Below are 22,426 nucleotides of genomic sequence, written 5' to 3'. Positions count from 1 at the left end.
ATGCCAGCGCTTCCTTCATTTGCCTCCGGCTTAGCGAACACTCTCGTGCAGCGTGCTACCCTTGCATCGCCCCCTAATGCGACGGGGATTGAGCCCGTCCTGGAGGTGGTATGCGCCTGGCCGGTGTCCGGCCAGTATGGACCGGGGACCCGTGTCTTGTATGTTCTTTGTGATATAGCAGTGTTGGGGGACAGTGACTAACACCGTGGCAGATACTATGCCTTGATTGCAGCTTGTGTGGTTGCTCGGAAGGTGGAATTTATTCGGAGTGCTTGTCTGGCTGCGGTGCTACTGTTCCCCGCGGTGGCCGCTCTACATGGGATTGTTCTAGCAGTGCTTCATATCGATGGTAGGTCTTTCGAAATGGACCTTCCCAGTGGGCCAATTGTCTAACTTCTCACAGGAGCCGTCGACATGGACGTCTATGGGGCTTTTCAACTATGTGCAATAGGCATCCTAACGGCTCCTGCCACTGTTCGTCTATCGACGACCTATTTTAACAATCCAGGTCGGAACCTGATCTTCATATGGACTGTCCTACTTCTAGCGGGGCTTCTGAGCCTAATTGTGGAATTTATGCGCCTGAAGTCCGTCGTGTGTCCAATAAATGACCAAGGAGGAATCGAGTGGGCAAGAACAAACAAGTTCCCATACGGAGAGTCCTGCGGCATGCGATGCACCCCTGACGACGGTCCAATTTCACGGCTGCGTCAGGGCTCCGCGGACAATATTTATGTCGTTCCAACTCCGTTTGAATTGACTTTTAACACAACCACCCTTCTCGCGGCGGGCTGCTGTGTCCCCGCTATATTGCAATTGGTTTCCATGTGGATTAAGATCATGGATTCCAACTGGGAGAAATTCTCTCCTGGAGAGAAGAGGAAGCCCGAGGATACTATTGATGGTACCAATGGCGCGACTCTCAGCCACATGACAGGCATTACGGAGAAGATCCGCAGCTGGTTAGCTCTCATTGAGATCCCAGTATTTGCCGCTGCCGTCTTGTTCATTATTGTCAAGGGCGAGCTGAACTTCTGGAGTAAACCGGTGTATTATCAGACAGAGCAAATAGCAAGCATAGGTAAATCACCCACTCCCGATATACCACCCCAACAGACCCAGCTATCTAACCAATTTCCAGGCCAATGGGCACCAATAGTCGGCACAGGCCTCGCAGTCTTCGGCTCTCTATACCTCCTCATCTCAGCAGACATCGACGCCGAAGAAAACGACGACCCAAACACCCCGTTCGAAACCCAATCCCAATCCCAACCCCAACCCCAACACCCCCAAATGATAATAACAACAACAACATGCGCCAAATGCCAAAGCTGCGCCCTCTCCTCCGACACAGAAACCAACGACTCCCGACGAAACTCCAGAACCACAGAACCCCAACCCCCAGACACCGACCCATCGACATCCCCCCCAAACCGAACATCCACCGTCCAAACCACCCAAACCGCCCAAACAGACCTCGGCAACCGCCGCAAAGTAGCCCGCTTCTTCAACGCCCTCAGCACAGCAATAACCACCAAAACCGCCTCCCAATCCGCCAAATCCGGCTTCACGGCCGACGAAAGAACCGCCTACCCCACCACCCCAGGCGAGAACCTCCGCAATCCCAAACTCGCCGAAGACATCAGCATCTACAACAAGTATCCGCCGTCCATGGACGGACGCTCCCGAGCCGGCAGCGTCCTAAGCGTGAGCCGCGATTCCGATACCGGTGAGGGCAACTCTCGACCGGTCTCAGTGGCACTCGCGCGCAGTCGCAGTCCCGCTCGCCATTCTTCTTTGCCGGGCCAGATGCAGCGTCCCTCGCGCGCTGTGACGAGACCGTCGCATTCCAATTCTGAGCCCGGTGCTTACTTGGGCTGTCCGCCTAGTCCGGGCTTGGTTATTAGTGAGTGGCAGATGGGGTTGTCGCCTGTTTCTGTGACGCCGGAGGGACGGAGTCGGAATGCTTCTCTTTCGGGGCGGGATGGGGATGAGCATGGTTTGGGGGGCGGGAGTCTAGCTTCGGCTTCGACTGCGGCGGCGCCGGCTGTTGCTATGTCTGGGGCGCAGCTGGTTCCTACTATTCATGTTTCTAGTCATGAGGGATCTTGATGGTTTGATTTGGTTTTTGATTTTTAGTTGGCATTGGGATTGTATGAAGTATGGATCATGAAGTATGGAGTATGGAGTATGGTATTTGGGTGTGTCAATTCCTACCACGCCGTTCACGACTTGATGACTTGTTGACTTAGGATTTTGGTTTTTTGATGATGGATGTATAGATACGTTAGCATGTGCAATAGAAACGACTTGATGAAATACGCTTCTATAAGTTAATCAATAACGATATACAGTGCCGTATTGGTGCTAGCAAGGATATTCATTTTAACAACCAACCATAACGCCAACTGTACTGTATACTCAATCCCAATTGAATCACATTAGGCCAGTACTGTAAGGTATGGCAAGGCTAGTCCATCTCCATGTACTCCGTAGTAAACGAAACAGATCGCGTCCAGAGTACGGAGTACAAGGCACTCCGTTGTCCGGTCTGCGTTTCCCTAACGAGCCCGAAATTGCACCGAGAGCGAGGCGCAGACACTGTCTCACGCATGGACCAATATTGGAATATCTTTCGCTAGTTTGGGTTTGAGTTGGCTGGTAGTTCTTTGTATTGGTGAGACTGGGTCTCAAATATGGAAAGGGGGAGCCTAATACAGGATTAACCTACTTCGTATAATTTTAGTGTGAACTACAATACACTGAGCTAGAAGTGAAACGAATTGAATTTCATTCAAAAAATATCGTATTCGTCTTGCGTACGCCGATCCATTCTCTTTTTGGAGAATTTTCGTAGCTTGAGCATGGTCATCGTAGTCATCATTGCTCTCCGGCGCAATGCAAGGAACGAGATCTCGTCAAGAGGTCGATCGAACTTTGGTTTGCCAGCATGCGCGATGGTAAGCATTTTTGTCTTTTATGGTCGAATGGGTGGTCCATCTGTGGTATTGAACAAGAGAGGTCCGAAGATACTCTGAAATGAAGAAATTCTATCAACAGGAAGGTGAAGGGCAAATGTGAATGGGAATCGTAAGGCGACCCACTAGGGGCGCGCACATGGCAGAAGTGGATAAAAGCGAGTGAAAGAAGGTTAAGAATAGGGCCGCAGACTCCAAGAGAGTGATCGAAGGCTGGGAAAGAAGTGTAAAAAAAAAAACAAAACAAAACATCAAAAGTGAACCATGAATCAGAAGCAAAGCAAAGAGTCATCAAGACCGATTTCGCTTGTCCCATCTACCAGAGATGTACCCATCATTGTCATTGCGCGATGGAAGCTGCGCTTAGTTGATGTACCACTTGACACCGGAGACACGGCCAGCGCCCATGGAGGCGAGCTCACCGAAGAGGTGGCGGGACAGATCAATGGAGCCGTCGTCGCAGCCCATGCACTTGTCAACAACGGTACCGGTGGCAGTGACACCGTTGTACTCGATGGTGACGGACTTGCCACAGTCACCATCCTTCATGATACCGACGGGCAGGGCCAAAACGTTCTCGGTGGTGCCGTCGTTGGTGGTGCCGCAAGAGCTGGGGTTGGTGGAGAGGGTGGCAGTGTCATAGTAGGTGATGTCACCGTCGCAAGGAGAGCCGGAGGAGCAGGCGCCGGTGTAACCGGTGCTGACAGTGGCCTCGACGTTAGCAGAGCGAGTGTTGGCGGCGACAGTGCTAGAAGTGGTGGAAGAGGTGGTGGGCTCCGCGACAGGGGCAGGGGCGGCAGTGGTAGTCTCGGGCTCCTGGGTGGTGGCAGGGGCAGGGGCCGCAGAGGTGGTCTCAGCCTGCTCAGTAGTAGCGGGGGCAGGGGCGGGAGCAACGGTCGAGCTGGTGGTGACAGCCTGCTCAGTGGGAGCGGGAGCAACAGTCGAGCTGGTGGTGGTAGTAGGCGCAGCCTTCTCCTCGACAACAGCCTCGGTGGTAGGGACGGCGGCGGCGCTCACGGGAACAATGGTGGCAGTGGTGGTGGGAGCCTGGCCGGGGAAGAGAGTAGTAGTGACATCGACGGTGGTCCAGACGACATCAGTAACAGTCTCCCAAACAACAGCGCGCTTGGCGACAGGAGCGGAATAACCGGTCAGAGCAAAGAAAGCGCCAGCGAGGGCGAGAGTCTTGGTGATAGGGGCCATTGTGTATTTTTTTTTAATTGAAAAAAATGAAGGGATTTGAATCTCAAAGGAGTGGATTTCAAATGACTGCACAGCAGTATGTTTCGACGAACTCAAAAGGAGTGTTGAGTTGAAGAGAAGGAGAGAATTGACCGTTGAGGCGTGTGGAGGAGAAGAAAGGAGAGGAAGAGGAAGTTAACTTATATATGAGATCGACCACCCTGAGCCAGACCCACTTCCGCCATCTTCCTTTCTTCCCTCACTTTGACCTCCACACGACTTCCACACTTCCACATTACCCTCAGTATTACGAAGACATGCATCTTCCATGCTACGTCCATTTGATACCCGATCCCGGAATTCCAGGAGCCTGATTCAAACCTGTACAACAATTGTGTGCTGTTCCTGGCGCTAATGTGATCGAGCCTAGGGCCCACAGTCGCCCCCCCGGTACCTGGCAGCCCCAAGCCACAACGCTGACGGGGATAAAAATCTCTGAAACTCTGAAGGATACCATATCCGCCGTAATGAGTTCCCTGGTTCCTAACCTAAGACCCAGTCCTTGATTTCGTCCTTTCACCCTTCTAATGACGTTCCCAGGCTCTACCCCAGAGACCAAGGACTGATCAGAATCTGCAGTGCCAAATGTGATTGGTGTGCGCCTGTACCTGTAAGACAGGCCGTCCAAGCCAATCCGCGCTCCGAGGCAGCGGACCTGGCGGATTCGCCCTCCACTATAACGGTCTGGCCTTTCAGCCATTTTTGAGTGGGAAATAGTGCCGATCTGTCATGGAATTGTCAAATCATACAACACAGTTCGACTCTACGAACCTACCATGAGTCAATCGTCAATTGTCAATCTTTTCCAACCGAAATCCCACAAACACCCTCTCCAGTATCTACAAACACCCCCCTAGCTACATCCCCCCAACCCCCTAGCCCTACCCAACGCAGGGCACAAACAGTAGCATCCAAACCGTCCCACTTCACATGAACATCCACATCCCCCCAGCACTGACCCCCCCAACCCGATCCCGATGTGCAGGAAAGTACGCACAACCTTCCAAACAATTCCAGAAAGTAATCAATCCCACTCCACAGCAAAGTACCATCTACATTGCCTGCAGACCATATTCTAGACCCATCCAGCCGAGAAGGAAAGACCCTGTCGCACCAATAGGGCCGGAGACATGGTACAGACACGTCAAGAATCTGGTTAGGATCCATATTGAACGCCTCTGTCCAGACTTTTTTGCTCCACTTGTGGCCGATCAGCTTGTGGGATGGATATGGGTGGGGGGCACGGTGGGATGGGATAATGTTAGGTTGGGTTAGGTTAGATTAAATAATGTAGTGTACTCGACTCTCTGTGGTATATCGGTTTTGTCGGGGAGGCTGTCTTGGAGATGTACTGTAGGGCCTAGGCTTGATGGCGTGTTATAACTGGCCGTACGGGTACCTGAGACACATTTAGTGACTGGGTTAGTGGCTTACCTGTACCTGTAAGATGTACTGTAAGATGTGGCTTCGGCGCCAAGGTACACGATATAATATGCAGTAGCAGAAGACGAGGGATCTAGCTCCTCCCGAGGACATCCGACATCCGACATCCTCACCAAAGAGTGCGTATACGATGCTTGGCCTGCAGAAGAGAAACCGAAGAAAAGTTTCTGCAAACCAGTCATTCCTCCTCACCAACAAGGAAGAAAGAAACCCAACCCGAAGTATCCGGCCAGAGAGTGTGGAAATGCAACATCAAGAAAGAAAAACCCCGATCCTCGTGGCGAGACACAGAAAAAGTCTACCAGGTAAAGTTACTAAAAAAGAGACGGGATGAAATCTGTGGCTTGAGGACGTCTCCATCGAACCAGATCTCAAACAAACGGGAAGTGTCTGAGAGGTGTTTCATTGAATGAGATGGGATTTGCTTTTTGCGGGGAATAAAAGATTGGATGGACCGGATTCTATTTTGTGGACTTGTTCTTTTGGCATTTTGCCTTTTGCCTTTTGTCTGGGTCTTTTCAGATCGCCGGATGGGGAAATGCCGTTTGGTCGGTGGCGCTTTGTTGGGGGTCGGGTTGGGGGTGGTTAGGGTTGGGAGTTGAGGTGGGAGTGTTGGAAGTGGTCTGTTTGAGCAAATGTATGATGGAGGGGGAAGTCAAGATAGCTGCAGAGTCGTAAGCGACGTTTACATTGGGGATGCTCTATAGGAACTCTCCAGTGTGCGCTACGACAATATAATATGGAGGAAGAATAATAGTGATTAACATAACACGTTGGTGAACTGATACTAGGAAAGTACAAAAATCATGTCGAAACTGCGCCAAACACACAAACAAAGGAAATAAAGTCCATCAATCTCATAATATAGGTACACGTGAGAAGCCAGCAGAACACATTACCATGGAGAACCGCCAACAGCCTAAAAGCAATTAACTTATTAGAAAGCACGTTTAACCCTGGCACATGATGCAGGCATCCTTGTTCTCGATGCTGCACTGGAGGACAGCATCAGAGAAGATATCGCCCTCACGGGCCTCGCTCTCGTCGGCGGCATCCTCGGGCTGAGCGTCAGCGTCGGCGGCAGGGAGGGGAGACTCGCGGGACGAAGCAGCCACGGGATCAGCGACCAGAGTGCGCGGGCTCTCCTCAGGGACGACAACATTAGCAGTAGCCTGCTGAGTGCCGCTGGACCGGGGGACAGCAGAGTATCCGGCGCCAGCGGCACCGGTGGGGCGCTTCTTGGAGCGGGCGATGTTGGTGTCCTCGACCTTGAGCTGCTCCTGGTCGACAGTGAACTGAATAGGAGCAGAGGCGGCCATGGTGCGCAGGTAGTACATGCCGGTCTTCAGACCCATCTTCCAGCCGGCGAAGTGCATGGAGGTGAGCTTGCCCATGGTGGGCTCCTTCAAGTGGATGTTCAGGGACTGAGACTGGTCGATGAAGGCACCGCGGTCAGCGGCCATCTGCAAGATGTTACGCTGGGAGATTTCCCAGACGGTCTTGTAGAGAGCCTTGATGTCGGCGGGGATGTTGGGGATGTTCTGGACGGAACCACCGTCGGCGATGATGCGGTTCTTCATGTTGTCGGACCAGAGGCCGAGGTCGACCAGGTCCTTCAGAAGCCAGGGGTTGACGATCTGGAACTCACCAGCCAGGACACGGCGGGAGTAGATGTTCGAGGTGTAGGGCTCGAAGCACTCGTTGAAACCAAGAATCTGGCTGGTAGAGGCAGTAGGCATGGGAGCGACCAGCAAACTGTTGCGGACACCAGTTTCGGCGATCTTGGCCTTCAGAGAAGCCCAGTCCCAGAGGTCAGTAGGAGTGCGGTCCCACATGTCGTATTGGAGGATGCCCTGCGACACAGGGGAGCCGGGGTAGGTCTCGTAAGGACCAAGCTGCTTGGCCAGGTCAGAAGAGGCAGTGAGAGCAGCGTGGTAAATGGTCTCGAAGATCTGGATGTTCAGCTGTCTGGCCTCGGGGGAGTCGAAGGGCAGACGCAGAGCCAGGAAGGCATCGGCGAGACCGTTGACACCAAGGGCAATGGGACGATGACGGAAGTTGCTCTTCTTGGCCTCGGGAACGGGGTAGTAGTTGATGTCGATGATCTTGTTCAAGTTGCGAACGACAACCTGAACAACCTCGTGAAGCTTGCCGAAGTCGTACTCGCCACGGGCAGCATCAACGAAAGTAGGAAGGGCAAGAGAAGCCAAGTTACAAACAGCAACCTCATCGGGAGCGCAGTACTCGATGATCTCAGTGCACAAGTTGGAGCTGCGAATAGTTCCCAGGTTCTTCTGGTTGGACTTCTTGTTGCAAGCATCCTTGTACAGCATGAAGGGGTTACCAGTCTCAGTCTGGGCCTCAAGAATGGCATACCAGAGCTTCTGAGCCTTGATGGTCTTGCGGCCACGGCCCTCCTTCTCATACTTCTCGTAGAGAGCCTCGAACTCATCACCGTAGATATCAGCGAGACCAGGAGCCTCGTTGGGATCGAAGAGAGTCCAGTCACCATTAGACTCAACACGCTTCATGAACAAATCGGGGGTCCAGAGAGCGTAGAAGAGATCACGGGCACGAACTTCCTCCTTACCGTGGTTCTTACGGAGATCGAGGAACTCGAAGACATCCGCATGCCATGGCTCCAGGTAGATGGCAAACGCACCAGGGCGCTTGTTACCACCCTGGTCAACGTAGCGGGCAGTGTTGTTGAACACACGGAGCATAGGAACAATACCGTTGGAGGAGCCGTTGGTTCCAGCAATGTACGAACCGGTGGCACGGATACGGTGAACGTTCAATCCAATACCACCAGCAGTCTTGGAAATCATAGCACAGGTCTTGAGGGTGTCATAGATACCCTCGATGCTGTCTGCGGACATGTCCACCAAGAAGCAAGAAGCAAGCTGGGGCTGGGGAGTGGCGGCGTTGAAGAGGGTAGGGGAGGCGTGGGTGAAGAACTTTTGGGACATCAAGTGGTAGGTCTCAATGGCCTTCTCGATATCGTCTCCGTGGATACCGACAGCAACACGCATCAGCAAGTGCTGGGGACGCTCGGCAACATTACCATCGATACGGAGAAGATATGAGCGCTCCAGGGTCTTGAAGCCGAAGTAGTTGTAGTTGAAGTCCCGGTCGTAGACAATGGCCGAGTTAAGCTCCTCGGCGTGCTTCATAACAATTTCATAGTGCTCCTGGGAAATCATAGGAGCAGGCTTATTGTTCTTGGGGTTGACATAGTGATAGAGGTCGGAAATGACCATGGAGAATTGCTTTTTTGTCTGCTTGTGGAGGTTGGAAACGGCGATACGGGCAGCCAGGATGGCGTAGTCGGGGTGTGTGACGGTCATGTAGGCGGCAGTCTCGGCAGCCTGAAGACACAATTAGCATCTTTTCACAAGTCGACACGGGAGGGAAAAAAAACATACCAAGTTATCAAGCTCGATGGTGCCAACACCCTGGTAGACACCGGAGATAACCTTTTGGGTGATAGCAGCTGCATCGACGTGCTCGGGGTCGAGGCCATAACAAAGCCTTGAGACACGAGCAGTGATCTTATCGAACTGCACGCGTTCCTTGCGGCCATCTATGGGAGTGAATCGCGTTAAAACTTGATCAAAGGAGTGTGGCAAAAGGGATCACTGCCACGAGGTGCAGAGCTGGAAGTCCGCCCTCGCTGCAAAAACCCCCGCCAAGTATCAGACTCGTGAACTCACCTCTCTTGTAGACGAACATCTTGGGGGGAGGTGAGGTAGTAGGGGGCTAGAAAGAGGAGAAGAGGAATAGAATGGGGGTATCAAGTTCAAGAGCAGAGGTATTCAGGGCTAGAAAAAGAGTTGAATGTGAAGCCCGTCGAGGGTAGAGGGGTGTGAGAAGAAGAAGAGACCAGAGGGGCAGAGGATTCTTTGGTTGCCGAGTGGACGCGTTGCCCAGGACCTTCGCGTCCGCGTTTTTTCGGCTTACCAAGAGGGTTCCACTCTCTCGTTATTTCCGTACAAAGCCCCGATTCTGCCACGCAGAATTACCTCCAATCTTACCACATCAGGTTAGTGTGTCTGTGCAAGCACTGCTAGCGTGATTGAGCCACGACTAAGGAAGAAGGCGGTGTGGTGAGTCAAAGGGCGGTGAACTCTTTGGTTGTCCCAAACTGCACGCGAAACAGTCACGTGAACACGCGTCCGCATGGGGCCGGAGAGGATGTCGCCGAACGGCTTGAAGCATTCCGAGCTCAGTTCATTTTTGAATGCCATTGCTTGTTAGACTTTGGATTCATGTTTCTATCTCCTGGTCAACATCCTGGAGGCCTGTTCTCAACCCTTACTGCAGATGTGATGGATCTACAATGCTTCTGACAAGGGGCCAAGGGATATCCTTGTGACAAAGAGGTGTTGACCATCTTGTCGGTCTGTAGGATATATGGCCCACTTTTATCTTAGTTCAACTGGAGAATACACCTTATAGAAGTAGATCGCTGGAAGGTTATGAGTTGCGTGGTTGGATTGAACAGAGCATGAGCTTTCCAATTGAACACAATCGAGTCTACCGGTCCTGAGCGATTGGTGAAGCAGTCTCAAAACGATGTCTATCTATAGAACACATGGTACTGGCTGTTCTCCCCCGAGCTTGTCAATTGGGAGTCCTGATGTGGGCGGTCAGAGTCCTGTGCGAACGTAATGAACTATCGCACCTGGCAGAGCGAATGTCCACACGTAACAGAGCTGGATGCTACCCTTTCAGAGCCCTGGCAGTTCAATTTTCAAATACAGCACTCATCAGTTCACTACTTGGACATCTCTGTCATACAATTGAAAATACTTCATAACAAGCGAGAATAACTGGAAACCGAAATTAATGTCAGGTGGATATTGATACGGCATAAGCAAGACATATTAATATGCCCAAACCAGATTCCCAATCAAAGATGAATCAAAGCAGATCAAAGGCAACACATCAAGGCTATTATCTATGTTCACATCGATATTCGCATTGCAGTGCCATCAAGTGATATAGCATACTCACAGCAGAGCAGCAGCACCGAGGAAGATCGCAGCGGCAAAGGTAGTCGCAGAGAACTGGCGGTCAGAGGAAGCAGCGTTGAAGGTCGAGGTAGGGCTGGAGGCGCTACCAGACCCGGAGCTGGAAGAGCCAGCACCACCAGCGCTAGTGCCAGATCCAGTGCCAGTAGCAGCGGCAGAGGAACCGGAGCCAGTGCTGGAGCCGGAGCCAGTGGCAGCAGCGCCGCTGGAAGAAGCAGCAGTGACGAAGCCGGAGGCAGAAGCGGAAGCGTTGCCAGAGGTAGCGGTGGAGGAAGGAGAGGTCTCAGCTGTGGGGCGGGAGGAGCGATCAGTAAATATTCTCCATGGGGTGATCTAACATGCGCGGGTATGTTTTGTTGTTGTCAATCCTTACCAACTTTGTGGCCGAGCTGGGCGCAGTTGCTGACGAAGAACTTCAGGGCGGCATCGCTGTCAGAGCACTTGTCGGCGATGTCAGACTGGATGCTGGAGGCATTCTTGCCGCAAATGGCCTTGCTATCGGCTGGGTTGTCCTGATGACTGGAATTCGGTTAGCCAGGAGGTCCACGCCAAGCGATTGACATTCCTGAGATCCCTTCCATTCCTTCGATGTACTTACCCGATGATCTTGAGGACACAGGCTGGGGTCTGCGGGGTGGTCGTGCCAGCGGCCACGATGTTGGTCAGGGCCATGACGGCCACAGCGAAGATGGACTTGTTGAAGATCATATTGGCGATTGAGGGATGAAAGAGTGTAAGGTCAAGATCGCACAGCGAGTCTGAAACGAGAGTAAAGAGTGTGGTGCTAAAGAGCGACTGGTAGATAGAGAATGAAGGACAAAGAGTGACGACGTCGAAGGATAAGGAAGGGGAAATCAGTTTGCATCGCAGCCATGGTCCGGTAGGACAGGGTCTGTAATGTTACACCAAGGACCCTGACTGAAAAGTATCTTTAGTGTTTGTAGTGAACCTTATGGGTACATGACAGTACAAGTACCAATAGTACAAGCGGTATTGTGTTTCCCCCAGGCTTGTTACACTTTATCCCATTGGGGTTAGCGTCAGGGACTCCCCAGATGAGCCTTTTCGACACACTTCAATAGTCACTCAATGGCTGACCGTTACATCAACGAGGAAATGAGAAGCTGTGTAAGTGCGACATTGACAGGGTGGTATCCTTCATCTTCACAACCATGCTCTATCTATAACTTTTGAAATTATTCGAACTCTTATCACAGCGGTACAACTCTACACAAGATTACCATTCGTGTCCCATGGTACTGACAACCTCACATAAACAACACTGGAACACATGTCCGGATGTATCAACCCGAATGGCGTCCATGGATTCTATCGTATGGTCGAAACTCCAAGTCGAAGTCCAATATCAAAATAGCATAACCTTATTACATGTCGACAAATCAGCATTTCACGTCATTTTATAGATACCTATTTGGGTATCAATCCCATCTGTCCATATATTCATTCCCATAAAGACATCAATCCCAACGCATAAAGAGTATAACCCATGATCATAATCCCTCCCAAACCGGATCAAAAATACTAACAACAACCTCCTGAACCGGCAACCTCCCATCAACAATCTCCTGCCCATTAACCAAATCATTCTCTCGGGCCCTCTTATCGGCATCAGCCTCATCCTTCGCAATTCCTGCCTTAACATGCCTCTTTATTAACCTCTTCCTAGCAACCTCAAAGTCAACGTCCACAAACCAAAGCTCATCCATAAGCCCCGCCGCCACATTCCACGGCGAAACATCCAAACTCAAATAGTTACCCTCAAAAAATAACACCCGGCTCGTCGCCGGAATCGCAATATCATCATCTACGGGATCCTTAACCGCATGGTCAAAACTAGGCGCGTGCAGATCCGGCGTTGTGCTCGTAATTGGTTCCCGCAATGCCCGCACGAGTGTGAGGAACTTGTCGCCGTCGAAGGTGAATGCGGCGCCGCGTCGTGCGGCGGCGTATGTGGGGTCTGGCATTGCTGCTAGCTGGGCGCGCGTGAGGTGGTATCCGTCCATGGGGATTGCATTGGCGATTGCGGGTGCCGTGGGGTTTTCGGAGGCGTGGATTTTGTTGATTCGGGCTGCCATTGTATTTGCTAGACCGGTTTTGCCGGATCCTGGAATTCCGCTTACTGCTATCATGAGGCGTGCGTTATCTGGTGTTGAGCAGAATTTTGCTGGTGGGGGTTGTTAGCATCGGGCTGTGGATGGGCGTGGGTGCGATTGGCGGAGGAGAGGGAATGGGGGTTTGAGGTGGTCGTTTGAGGTGGTCTTCTGGGGGGACATGTGGGAGGGAGGTATCTGGTATGCCTCGTTTGTGCTTCTTTGTGCTTCTTCTTTCTTCGGGAATCGGCAGGTCGTTTACTTACCCCAGGCCTTGTTGACCAGGTGGTCTACCTGATGATCCATGGTTGCTGGATGTGGTATGTAGATGGCGAGATAGAGTCGCAAATGGGTGTATATGTGACAATGGAGGCTAGTAGCTTCGGGGTGAGAGGATTGTCCTGGTCGCTTGGATTGGCCCGAGGTGTTGAAGGTTGCGCAGGATGTGACACAGGGTGTCTCGGTGTTGCAGAATGCTTCAGTTGCAATTGCTATGTAGTGGATGTGACAACAGATGCTGAGTATGAGTGTAGTCAAGATGTCAGAGTTGTTGAAGTATGCAAGCTGCCCAGTTTGGTCATTTCTCAGCTATCATGGCGGGGTCTCCAGGACGGAGTGGGGACTGCTGTACTCCGGAGATACGTCACCGGATATGTTATGCGTATTCCACTTCATGTCGCTCCTGAGAAGATATCAACAGAAGGATGTAAGATGGCTGTGTGATCTCAGTATATTCAGCGACGCGTCGGCATGTGAAAGTCACGTTTCGACTTGCCGGATAGAGAAGATGTGATCGTCTTCTAACTTATCCAATTCACCCGCCTTTCGACAGAATGTCTATATCCCGATATCACAGTCCCCGAATAATCCTACGTCCTAATAAAGCCTGTCTAGCAGTACGTAGACGAGGAGTTGTATTCCAGCGCAAACGTTAGGAGTTTATTTTGTCCGACAGACGATTATGGAAAATACATCACAAGTATACCAATACAAGAAATTGAATCGCTGAGACAACGCCGCCCTTGCCAGGTCAATAACAAAGACCAAGCTTGGTGCTGCAACCTGTGCAGCAACCCCGAAAAACAAAAGAAGAAAACAACATTCGGCTCCAGTGGTGAGTCCCCAATTCATACAAACGCCCCGTGATCGAAACTAACACAATTAATCTCCAATGTAGTTCAATCCTTAAATAAACGCCGTCGCCAGTATCAAATGTCATGTCATGTTATGTGAAGAATAGTGCTCACAGGTCACCTCGAGGGGGCTGAGAAGCGCCTTCATTGTCCGTCGAGTCCATGCTCGCGCTGAGACCTCGATCAAGTGTTCGTGCGAGGCCCGCGGCCGCCCACCAGTCGTCTGGAATATCTTCCCGACGTGCAAGTCGATCCAGGATAGCCTGCATCTGTTGGAGATCGTCATTATTGTGGTCGGTAATTGAAAGTTGAATAGTAGGAACGGGAGGGTGGCTGCTCTGGGTCGAGCGGATATCTGGGAAACGCTGGAGCGTGAGGGGCATAATGGGCTGAATGAACCGGCGGTAATTTACAGGTGTATCCTCGTCCTCCGAAGAAGAAAAGTCACAAGGATTGAGATGATCAGGGTAAGGGTCGAGCGCGGCGCCGCGGGAAGAGCTCAACGAAGAAGGTAAAGTGGAATTGGCAGAGGCACGAGTAGTTCCAGTGCGAGCAACATCGGGCGCAGAGGCGGAGCTTGAGGCAAAAGAGGTGTCATTGGAAGGTAGAGTGACATCAGGTGTCATCGTTGAGAGCAAAGTTTCCCACACGATAGCATCACGATCTCCATCGGGGCTAGGGCTGCGTTGCCGATCTCCAAGTCCATCCATCGCCGCGTCTCGGTGCAGTGTAGTTGGATGAGCTGCGTTCCGATTAATGCGAAGGAGGTTCGACGGCATAAAAAAGGAAGGCTCATCACTGGGGCTGTCGGCGCGACGCAGAGGCGGAAGTCGCATACCGTCCGAAGAGGGGGTCGAGGAGCCGTGGGTGTGATATGCTGCAGCAGGAGCAAAATTCGGTGTGAATGAAGGGCTACCGTTGCGATAGCTCGAGGGCTGAAGGCCAGGGCGAGCAAGCAGGTTAGTTAAGGCTTGACTTTCGCGCAGGGATTGGTCGGCCCGTTGGCGTTGACTCGGACGCGAGGAAGGGCCCCTGCTGAAGGCCTCACGTTGAGCCTGAGCCAGCGTCATTCCATCCTCACTCATCCCATTGTTCTGCACAGGAGATCGCCGGGGGAGATCACTACCGCGTCGGAGCTCATCGATGATCTGCGACTGGAACGAAGCCATGACATTTCGGCGCGCACGAGAGATACCGTGGCGCGACAAGCCTCGACGGCCGATAGACGAACGCGCAGCAGCAGTGCGGTCCTTCTCCACAGCAGACTTATGTACATCGGCCTTGGAAGGCTCACGCCACATCCTACATGAAAGTCAGTCATAGGTCGCGCATGTAACAATGTCGCGCAAGCTAAGCAAGTTCACTTACGGGATGCCCATTTTGTAAAAAAAACACAGAGAGAAACGAGTGAATAAGAAAGATGGCTAAACGCGACTTGTAGATAACAGTGGGGATAGAATGGAGAACGGGGGAGATTGGGGAATTTTTTGCCAGCCTCAGGCCGGAAGTGGCTGGAAGGTCACGTGCACCTCCGCGGTCATCTCCGGCCACCGTCCCCGCTACTATGAACATTCAGCTTAAGCTCCCCACGCCCACGATGAAGCCTTGAAGCTACACGACAACAGTCTATTGCACCCCTATGATGACAATTGATCTTAAACTGCTCACCACAATACAATAAGTACCGGGATGATTGAATTGGGATTGAGTCGGGTTGCGAGTCTGCTTCAGCAGACCCCGCTTACATGGAAGGCCATTCACATTGCTGGAACCAACGGTAAAGGCTCTATAAGTGCCTACCTATCCCATTTGCTGTCTACTGGAGATGTTCGTTGCGGACGTTTCACTTCCCCACATTTGATCGATCGGTGGGACTGCATCACCATCGGCGAGAAGGTGGTTCAGGAGTCTCTCTTTCGACAGATTGAAGACCAGGTCAAACAACGAGATCAATCCCTAGGTATCGGCGCCTCCGAATTCGAACTTTTGACCGCAACCGCCTTTGAGATATTCAACCATGAGCGAGTGGAGGTCGGAGTCGTGGAGGTGGGCATGGGAGGCCGCCTAGATGCAACAAATGTTCTGACTGATGTTCTTGTGTCAGTCATCACAAAGATTGGGATGGATCATCAAGCGTTTTTGGGTTCTACAATTGAAGAAATCGCCCGTGAAAAGGCGGGTATCCTCAAGCCTGGCGTACCTTGTGTGGTAGACAACACAAACACCCGGGAGGTGATTGAGACGGTCAAAGGTCGAATCCAAGAACTTGGTATTCCGTCATCTTTTGTCTCTCCCTCGCAAGTTTCCGAACAACTTCCGCCACTTGCATCTTTGTTCAAGACGCTTGACTTGGAGCCTCACCAACAAGAAAACATGTGCTGCGCAGTATCCGCCTTGCGCCTGGCCCTGTCTCAACTCCGACCTGAAAAAGATGTCTTTTCATTGCTCCCACATCTCGCCGACGTGACTTGGCCAGGTCGTTTGCAAAACATCATCCTTCAACCCTTGGTCGACCGCGCAGAGCATATCCTACTCGACGGTGCTCATAATGCACAGTCTGCCGAAGTTTTGGGCAAATATGTGGATCGCAAGATGCGTTCCAATGGAAAGCCAGTCACTTGGGTTGTTGCTGCATCCAGTGGGAAAGACTTAGCTGGAGTATTCGGCTCCATCATCCGCCCTGGGGATCGTGTCGCAACAGCCGAGTTTGGCCCTGTGGATGGAATGCCATGGGTGACTTCAACAAATGCCCAAGAACTTGCTTCATCAATTCAAGCCATCCAAAATATTGGCCGAGTCCAGAGCTTCGAGGGTGATCTACTCCCTGCTCTCCAATGGGCTAGTCAAGAGGCTCAGGGCGAGTCTCTTGTCATTGCTGGTAGCTTATACCTTGTCTCCGATGTGCTGCGTCTTCTCAGAGAGGCACAGAAATGATACCCTGTATAAATCGCTTTATAGATCGCGTTGAACTTCAACATGGTTGATCCATGTTGATTGTAAATAATAGTCAATATAACCAAAACAAACCGTTTTTGGGCCTTTCTGTTTCTGAAAACTCCATTTTGAATAGACTACATATCCCATATTATGCCTCAGTCACAGACATTAGAAAATAATTATAAATTCCCCGTCAAACTTGTTACCGTAGGGCTGATCGGCGATTGTCCAGCACAGCCTGCATGATGCGGGTGGAGAAAGTTCAAAACAACCACAATTTCTTTGCAATCAACCCCTTCACGCCCTGTCGCAGCCATTTCGAGATCGTCGGTCACTGGAAATCGTCCAGATCATTTATTTCCCTTGAAAATTTCACATGCGCCTCGATTTGCTGTGGAAACAGCTCTCTAGAGCGTGGAGCTGAATCCCTCCTGTAATGCCCGTCTGGTGAGACCATCCTCCCAACACTTTCAGAACAAATGCTTTTCCCTCTTATTCATGATCTGGCAAATGCTTCAGATAAATTAACACACCTTGACTAGATCCTGCGGACATGACCTCTGAGACTGTTGCTATCAGCTCTTGCCTCCTTCCTAGCTTCCACCCCACCCTCCTCTACCTGAAACCTCATCCTGAGACCAACAGCTCGACCAAACAACTACAGGCATAGGCTTGAACCTGGTCCGAGCTACAATGGTCTCACGGTCTGCTGAAGGGGGCGAGGGGCAAAGTCGCCCTCTCACCCCCTCCTCCAGAACGCCCGGAACCCCGATAAAGCCGCGATTGACACGAGTCGGAACAAGTCCGTCGAAGCAAGAGAAAACCAAGGATGATAAAGTCAAGTCGTCGGCGAAAGATGTTGCGGAGCTTCAAGATTACGTATGGATATACCTTCAATATGGGGTTGACCGCATGCTGACTGGGTTTACAGCAATTGGGCGACTGTCTAGGCAAAGGTGCTTTTGGTTCAGTCTACCGCGCACTGAATTGGAACACTGGGGAGACTGTCGCTGTCAAGCAAATCAAGTTGACCGATCTCCCCAAGAGTGAATTGCGCGTTATCATGGTATGTGATATGCTTATCCTTCGGCGATTTGATATGGCTAACGCGCGGTATAACAGCTTGAGATTGACCTTTTGAAAAATTTGGATGTGAGACACTTCCGATGAAATCTCTGATGACCACTTGCTGATCTATAGAATCGCAGCATCCAAATATTGTCAAGTACCATGGCTTCGTGAAGTCTGCTGAAACCCTAAACATCATTTTGGAGTGCGTTTCTCCTAGTTCCATGGTCATTGAACTGCAAGTCTAACATTGACAGGTATTGCGAAAATGGTTCCTTACATTCGATTGCGAAGAACTTTGGTCGATTCCCGGAGAATCTTGTTGGTCTCTACATGTCCCAAGTTCTCCATGGTCTGCTGTACCTGCACGAACAGGGTGTCATTCACCGAGATATAAAGGGTGCCAACATCTTGACCACAAAAGAGGGTCTTGTCAAGCTTGCAGACTTCGGTGTCGCGAGTCGTACCACAGGTTTGAGTGAGTCGAGTGTGGTTGGTACTCCGTATTGGATGGCCCCTGAGGTCATTGAATTGTCCGGTGCAACAACGGCTTCAGATATTTGGAGTCTGGGGTGCACCGTCATTGAACTCCTCGAAGGAAAGCCACCGTATCATAATATGCAACCTATGCCAGCACTGTTTCGTATCGTGAACGATGACCACCCTCCCTTCTCGCAGGGTGCTTCGCCGGTATGTGATTTCCATTATCGAGACTTTTTTTGGTATTGACATCATTTAGGCTGTGAAAGATTTCCTTATGCAATGCTTCCAAAAGGATCCTAATCTCCGTGTCTCAGCACGAAAGTTACTCAAACACCCATGGATTGTCAATGCCCGCAGATCAGATTCAGTGGTCCCCAAGAAATCAACAGAATATGAAGAGGCTGTCAAAAGCGTTCAGGAATGGAACGAAGCTTTGAGGTCACCCGAAACTGTGACTTCTAGAAAGACGCAAAAGCCCGATTACCAACATCCTTCCGCCATTCCATCGTCTCGAAATACTCAATTAGTAGATACTCTACCATCACCGACCTCCATCAAAACTACAGATAGATTCCGCTCGCCGGAGTCTGCAGAGGATGACAACTGGGATGATGATTTTGCGACGGCAATCTCTCCCAGTGCACTGAAGTTGCCTCATCTACGCCCACACGATAACTTTGGAGGCATGCTCTCTTCTGAGAGATTGAAAGCCTTTGCCTCTCTTGATGGGACGATACTTAGATCTGATGACAGTTTCGAGGAAGAAAACTCGGGATTCTCGGACAATGATGCCCTCCAGACAATTCGACCATATCCTACTAAGCCAGCCGCGCCTGAGCCATTGAAATCTCCAAGTCCTACGCGTCGCCAATCCTCCAATCCTCCAGTGTCTGCTTTGCAAAATGTCCCTATTCTCACTCAAAACCCCATGCCCAGACGGGCTCGTCCGGCTGCTCTCTATAAGGAGAACTCTGTCGAGGACTATAGTGATCTGATCATGGCAAATGAAGATGTGCTAGATCGGAAATTGGGAGGTTACCAGGTGCGCGATTCATTTCCTAAGAATTTTTGACTTTTTTAACACGCTTTAGGACTTCGAGGATGATCCATCTTCCCCTATCCATGAGAATGTTGGATATAATCCCCCTGATGATGAGTTTAGCGGTGCACACCCCCAGCTGCGGAAACAGCTTTCTGTGAAGCGAGACCGTTCTACTATTGAAATTCAAAGGTTTGCCGAAAACGAAACAGATGAGGATTTCTCTGATATCCTTGGAGCCGATCAAGCTGCTTTGGATATTGCCGAAAGTGACGATGGCTCCGATCAAAGCAGTACATTGATGCTAAATTCCAAGCTATCCAACAACTCATGGCTTGGCGACCAAGATGACGATGATGACCCTTTCGCTCAATTGGAAGAAGGCTTTGATGAAATGGATCTGGAGGCTAACATTGCTCGTGACAAATACGCTCGTCTTCGCAATCAAGTTGAGGGTCTTGTGGGCTCTCTCAAGACATCTCAGGATGAGGAGGTTCTCGCTGAGATTTCCGAACAGCTGTTCACCATCTTCTGTGACCTGCCCGAAACGAAGAATATCATCATTAGTGCCCACGGAATGTTGCCTATTCTTGAGATCCTTGACACTACTCGTCGGCGTGATATTGTCTTCTGTTTGCTGAGGGTTGTTAACGCAATTATCTATGATGATTATGAGGTCCAGGAAAATCTTTGCTTCGTTGGTGGTATTCCCATCATCAACGAGTTCGCAGCCAAGAAGTATCCTCGAGAGATCCGACTCGAAGCTGCAGCATTCGTGCAGCAGATGTATCAGACTTCGACGCTCACGCTCCAAATGTTTGTCAGTGCTGGAGGTCTGAATGTTCTGGTGGAGTTCCTGGAAGACGATTACGAAGACGAACGCGAACTTGTGTTGATTGGTGTGAACGGCATCTGGAGTGTGTTTGAATTACAAGTAAGTATCTACTCTGTTGCGATTCCTTTTCCATACTAACAGTTCTCCAGGGCTCCACTCCCAAAAACGATTTCTGTCGTATCCTCTCTCGGAACTCTGTCCTTGACCCCCTTTCTCTAGTTTTAAGTCGTGTTCTTGATGAAGACGGGGAATTGGCAGAGGTTATTGAGGGTCGCATTGCCAACATCTTCTTCATTTTCTCGCAGGCCGAGAATCATGTCAAGGAGATGGTGGCTGAGCGAACTGTCTTGCATAGTAAGCAGGTTCTGGGACAATTTGTAGGCTTGGTGCTAACTATCATTTCCAGGAGTTTTGAAAGAGCTCAGGCGCATGAGCCCCGTTCACCAGATCACGATGTTGAAGTTCATCAAAAATTTGTCTATGCTTTCAACTACGCTTGATTCACTTCAAAACTCCAACGCAATTGATGTCTTGACTGATCTACTTCGATACAATCTGAAGAAGACCCATTTCCGCGAGGTGTCAAATCAGATCCTGAATACGATCTACAACATGTGTCGCCTGAACAAGTCTCGACAGGAAGATGCAGCATTGAACGGCATTGTGCCGCTCCTGCAAAAGATTGTCATGACAGAACGCCCATTGAAAGAATTTGCTTTGCCAATTCTTTGCGACATGGCACAGTCTGGAAAGGTTGGTCGTCGAGAATTGTGGCGGAACAAGGGTCTGGCCTTTTACATAACGCTTCTCGCGGATCCTTATTGGCAAGTCACTGCCTTGGATGCTATTTTCACCTGGTTCGTTCCCTCTCCAGATACTACGGGTTTCCCTGACTGACATTTAACAGGCTTCAAGAAGAGACCGCTAAAGTTGAAGAGCATCTTCTGGCTAATCGCTTTGACAAGGCAACATCCTTCACTGATGCTATTGTACGATGCTTAACGCTTTCCAAGGCCAATGCCTTTGAGAACATCCTCGACCCTCTGCAAAAGCTTCTCCGTCTGAGTCCCCCGGTTGCGTCTACTTTTGCACGGCCAGATCTCTTTACGAGACTGAGACAAAAGCTGCATCACAACAAGGCTGCAGTCCGATTGAACCTTCTGCGTATACTCTCTAGTATCTGTGACTCGAGCGAGCAGCAAGGAGGTCTGCTCGCCACTTATGGGCTTCTAGATGCCATTCGAGAACTAGAGAATGATCCAGCCATTCTTGTTCGAGATATGGCAGGCAAGCTAGTACAGTCAAGCGAAGCGTTCAGTCTCAGCAAAAGAAGACCCGCGAACCGACGGCAAAGCACATCTACCACCCCACCCATTGTGTTCTCCGGTTCTTCTACCCCATCAACACCCTCATCAAATCGCACCGGTCAACCACGAAGCTACCTGGAAGGACGAGAGACACCTCGTCACCCCAGGAACTCCCTCAGTGTCTCTTCTCTGGTCATGAGACCCGGCAGCCGGGATGGCAATAACCCAGCCCTCGGATCTTCCGCAAATGGCAGTGCAGCTGCTCTAGCCAGACCTCGATCTGCACGGCCGCTTTCCAATAGGATGTCTCAAATCGACATGCTGCGTGAGGATGATAATAAAACCCCCAACTCTTTGAGTCGAAGACCTTCAGTCATTCCTCGGCGCCGCCGTCCAACACTTGCTGATTCCGAGTGGACGTGATCCATCTGTTTTCTTGCAACCTTACATGTTTGTTTTGCTGCGTTTGCATTTTTCTTTTCTGGTTCATTCTAGCCTGCTCCATACACAGGCAGTGGCGTTGTCAATCACAGAGGGGAGAACTGTGAGTTGATCGGTAAGGCTTGTAAAACTATTCTGTTTTGTGTCTATGCGAGCCTGGTTGCTGCACATAGAGTCTACATATCTTTTGAAACAAACTTAATTATTTTGTTCTTCATTGTCTCTCAGATCTTACATGTTTGAGGTGCTCTATTTGAAGGAAATGGCCTTGTTTTCTCTATACAACGGCCGTGACAGACCTCATCTCAATGCTCTGAATAGTTCCTATAGTTCCAATGACGTCGTTCCGTTGAGAATCACGTGCACTGGAGCCGAT

At 50.7% G+C, this 22,426-nt stretch overlaps 8 protein-coding genes across 8 annotated transcripts; 3 read left to right on the top strand and 5 right to left on the bottom strand.

Moving 5' to 3' along the window:
• N7511_009527 (uncharacterized protein) lies at positions 1-2,112 on the top strand (the record flags this gene model as incomplete). Its single annotated transcript, XM_057131904.1, has 4 exons — positions 1-158; positions 213-349; positions 404-1,081; positions 1,142-2,112. The coding sequence occupies 4 exons, from the start codon at positions 1-3 to the stop codon at positions 2,110-2,112; spliced, it is 1,944 nt and encodes a 647-aa protein (XP_056979892.1).
• A 1,229-nt stretch (positions 2,113-3,341) lies between these two features.
• Positions 3,342-4,181, bottom strand: N7511_009526 (RlpA-like double-psi beta-barrel domain-containing protein; the record flags this gene model as incomplete). Its single annotated transcript, XM_057131903.1, has 1 exon — positions 3,342-4,181. One exon carries the CDS (start codon positions 4,179-4,181, stop codon positions 3,342-3,344), a length of 840 nt encoding a protein of 279 aa, XP_056979891.1.
• A 2,432-nt stretch (positions 4,182-6,613) lies between these two features.
• N7511_009525 (ribonucleotide-diphosphate reductase subunit RNR1) lies at positions 6,614-9,395 on the bottom strand (the record flags this gene model as incomplete). The annotated part of the gene is made up of 3 exons (XM_057131902.1): positions 6,614-9,031; positions 9,089-9,246; positions 9,377-9,395. The coding sequence occupies 3 exons, from the start codon at positions 9,393-9,395 to the stop codon at positions 6,614-6,616; spliced, it is 2,595 nt and encodes an 864-aa protein (XP_056979890.1).
• Positions 9,396-10,675: 1,280 nt separating this feature from the next.
• Positions 10,676-11,404, bottom strand: N7511_009524 (putative GPI anchored cell wall protein; the record flags this gene model as incomplete). The annotated part of the gene is made up of 3 exons (XM_057131901.1): positions 10,676-10,983; positions 11,070-11,215; positions 11,295-11,404. 3 exons carry the CDS (start codon positions 11,402-11,404, stop codon positions 10,676-10,678), a joined length of 564 nt encoding a protein of 187 aa, XP_056979889.1.
• An 803-nt stretch (positions 11,405-12,207) lies between these two features.
• Positions 12,208-13,113, bottom strand: N7511_009523 (kinase-related protein; the record flags this gene model as incomplete). The annotated part of the gene is made up of 2 exons (XM_057131900.1): positions 12,208-12,881; positions 13,074-13,113. 2 exons carry the CDS (start codon positions 13,111-13,113, stop codon positions 12,208-12,210), a joined length of 714 nt encoding a protein of 237 aa, XP_056979888.1.
• A 937-nt stretch (positions 13,114-14,050) lies between these two features.
• N7511_009522 (uncharacterized protein) lies at positions 14,051-15,319 on the bottom strand (the record flags this gene model as incomplete). The annotated part of the gene is made up of 2 exons (XM_057131899.1): positions 14,051-15,242; positions 15,309-15,319. 2 exons carry the CDS (start codon positions 15,317-15,319, stop codon positions 14,051-14,053), a joined length of 1,203 nt encoding a protein of 400 aa, XP_056979887.1.
• Positions 15,320-15,629: 310 nt separating this feature from the next.
• N7511_009521 (dihydrofolate synthase) lies at positions 15,630-16,874 on the top strand (the record flags this gene model as incomplete). Its single annotated transcript, XM_057131898.1, has 1 exon — positions 15,630-16,874. The coding sequence occupies one exon, from the start codon at positions 15,630-15,632 to the stop codon at positions 16,872-16,874; it is 1,245 nt and encodes a 414-aa protein (XP_056979886.1).
• A 696-nt stretch (positions 16,875-17,570) lies between these two features.
• N7511_009520 (serine/threonine-protein kinase) lies at positions 17,571-22,032 on the top strand (the record flags this gene model as incomplete). Its single annotated transcript, XM_057131897.1, has 10 exons — positions 17,571-17,756; positions 17,809-17,943; positions 18,000-18,029; positions 18,086-18,150; positions 18,203-18,635; positions 18,685-19,470; positions 19,520-20,401; positions 20,452-20,656; positions 20,709-21,159; positions 21,210-22,032. 10 exons carry the CDS (start codon positions 17,571-17,573, stop codon positions 22,030-22,032), a joined length of 3,996 nt encoding a protein of 1,331 aa, XP_056979885.1.
• Between the last annotated feature and the right edge of the window lie 394 nt (positions 22,033-22,426).

The sequence above is a fragment of the Penicillium nucicola genome (genome assembly GCF_028828085.1).
Source record: "Penicillium nucicola strain IBT 29836 chromosome Unknown utg000010l, whole genome shotgun sequence".
NCBI classification, from domain to species: Eukaryota; Fungi; Ascomycota; class Eurotiomycetes; order Eurotiales; family Aspergillaceae; genus Penicillium; species Penicillium nucicola.
The sequence above is the reverse complement of the archived record's forward strand: the minus strand, read 5'-3'. Positions and strand labels throughout refer to the sequence as shown.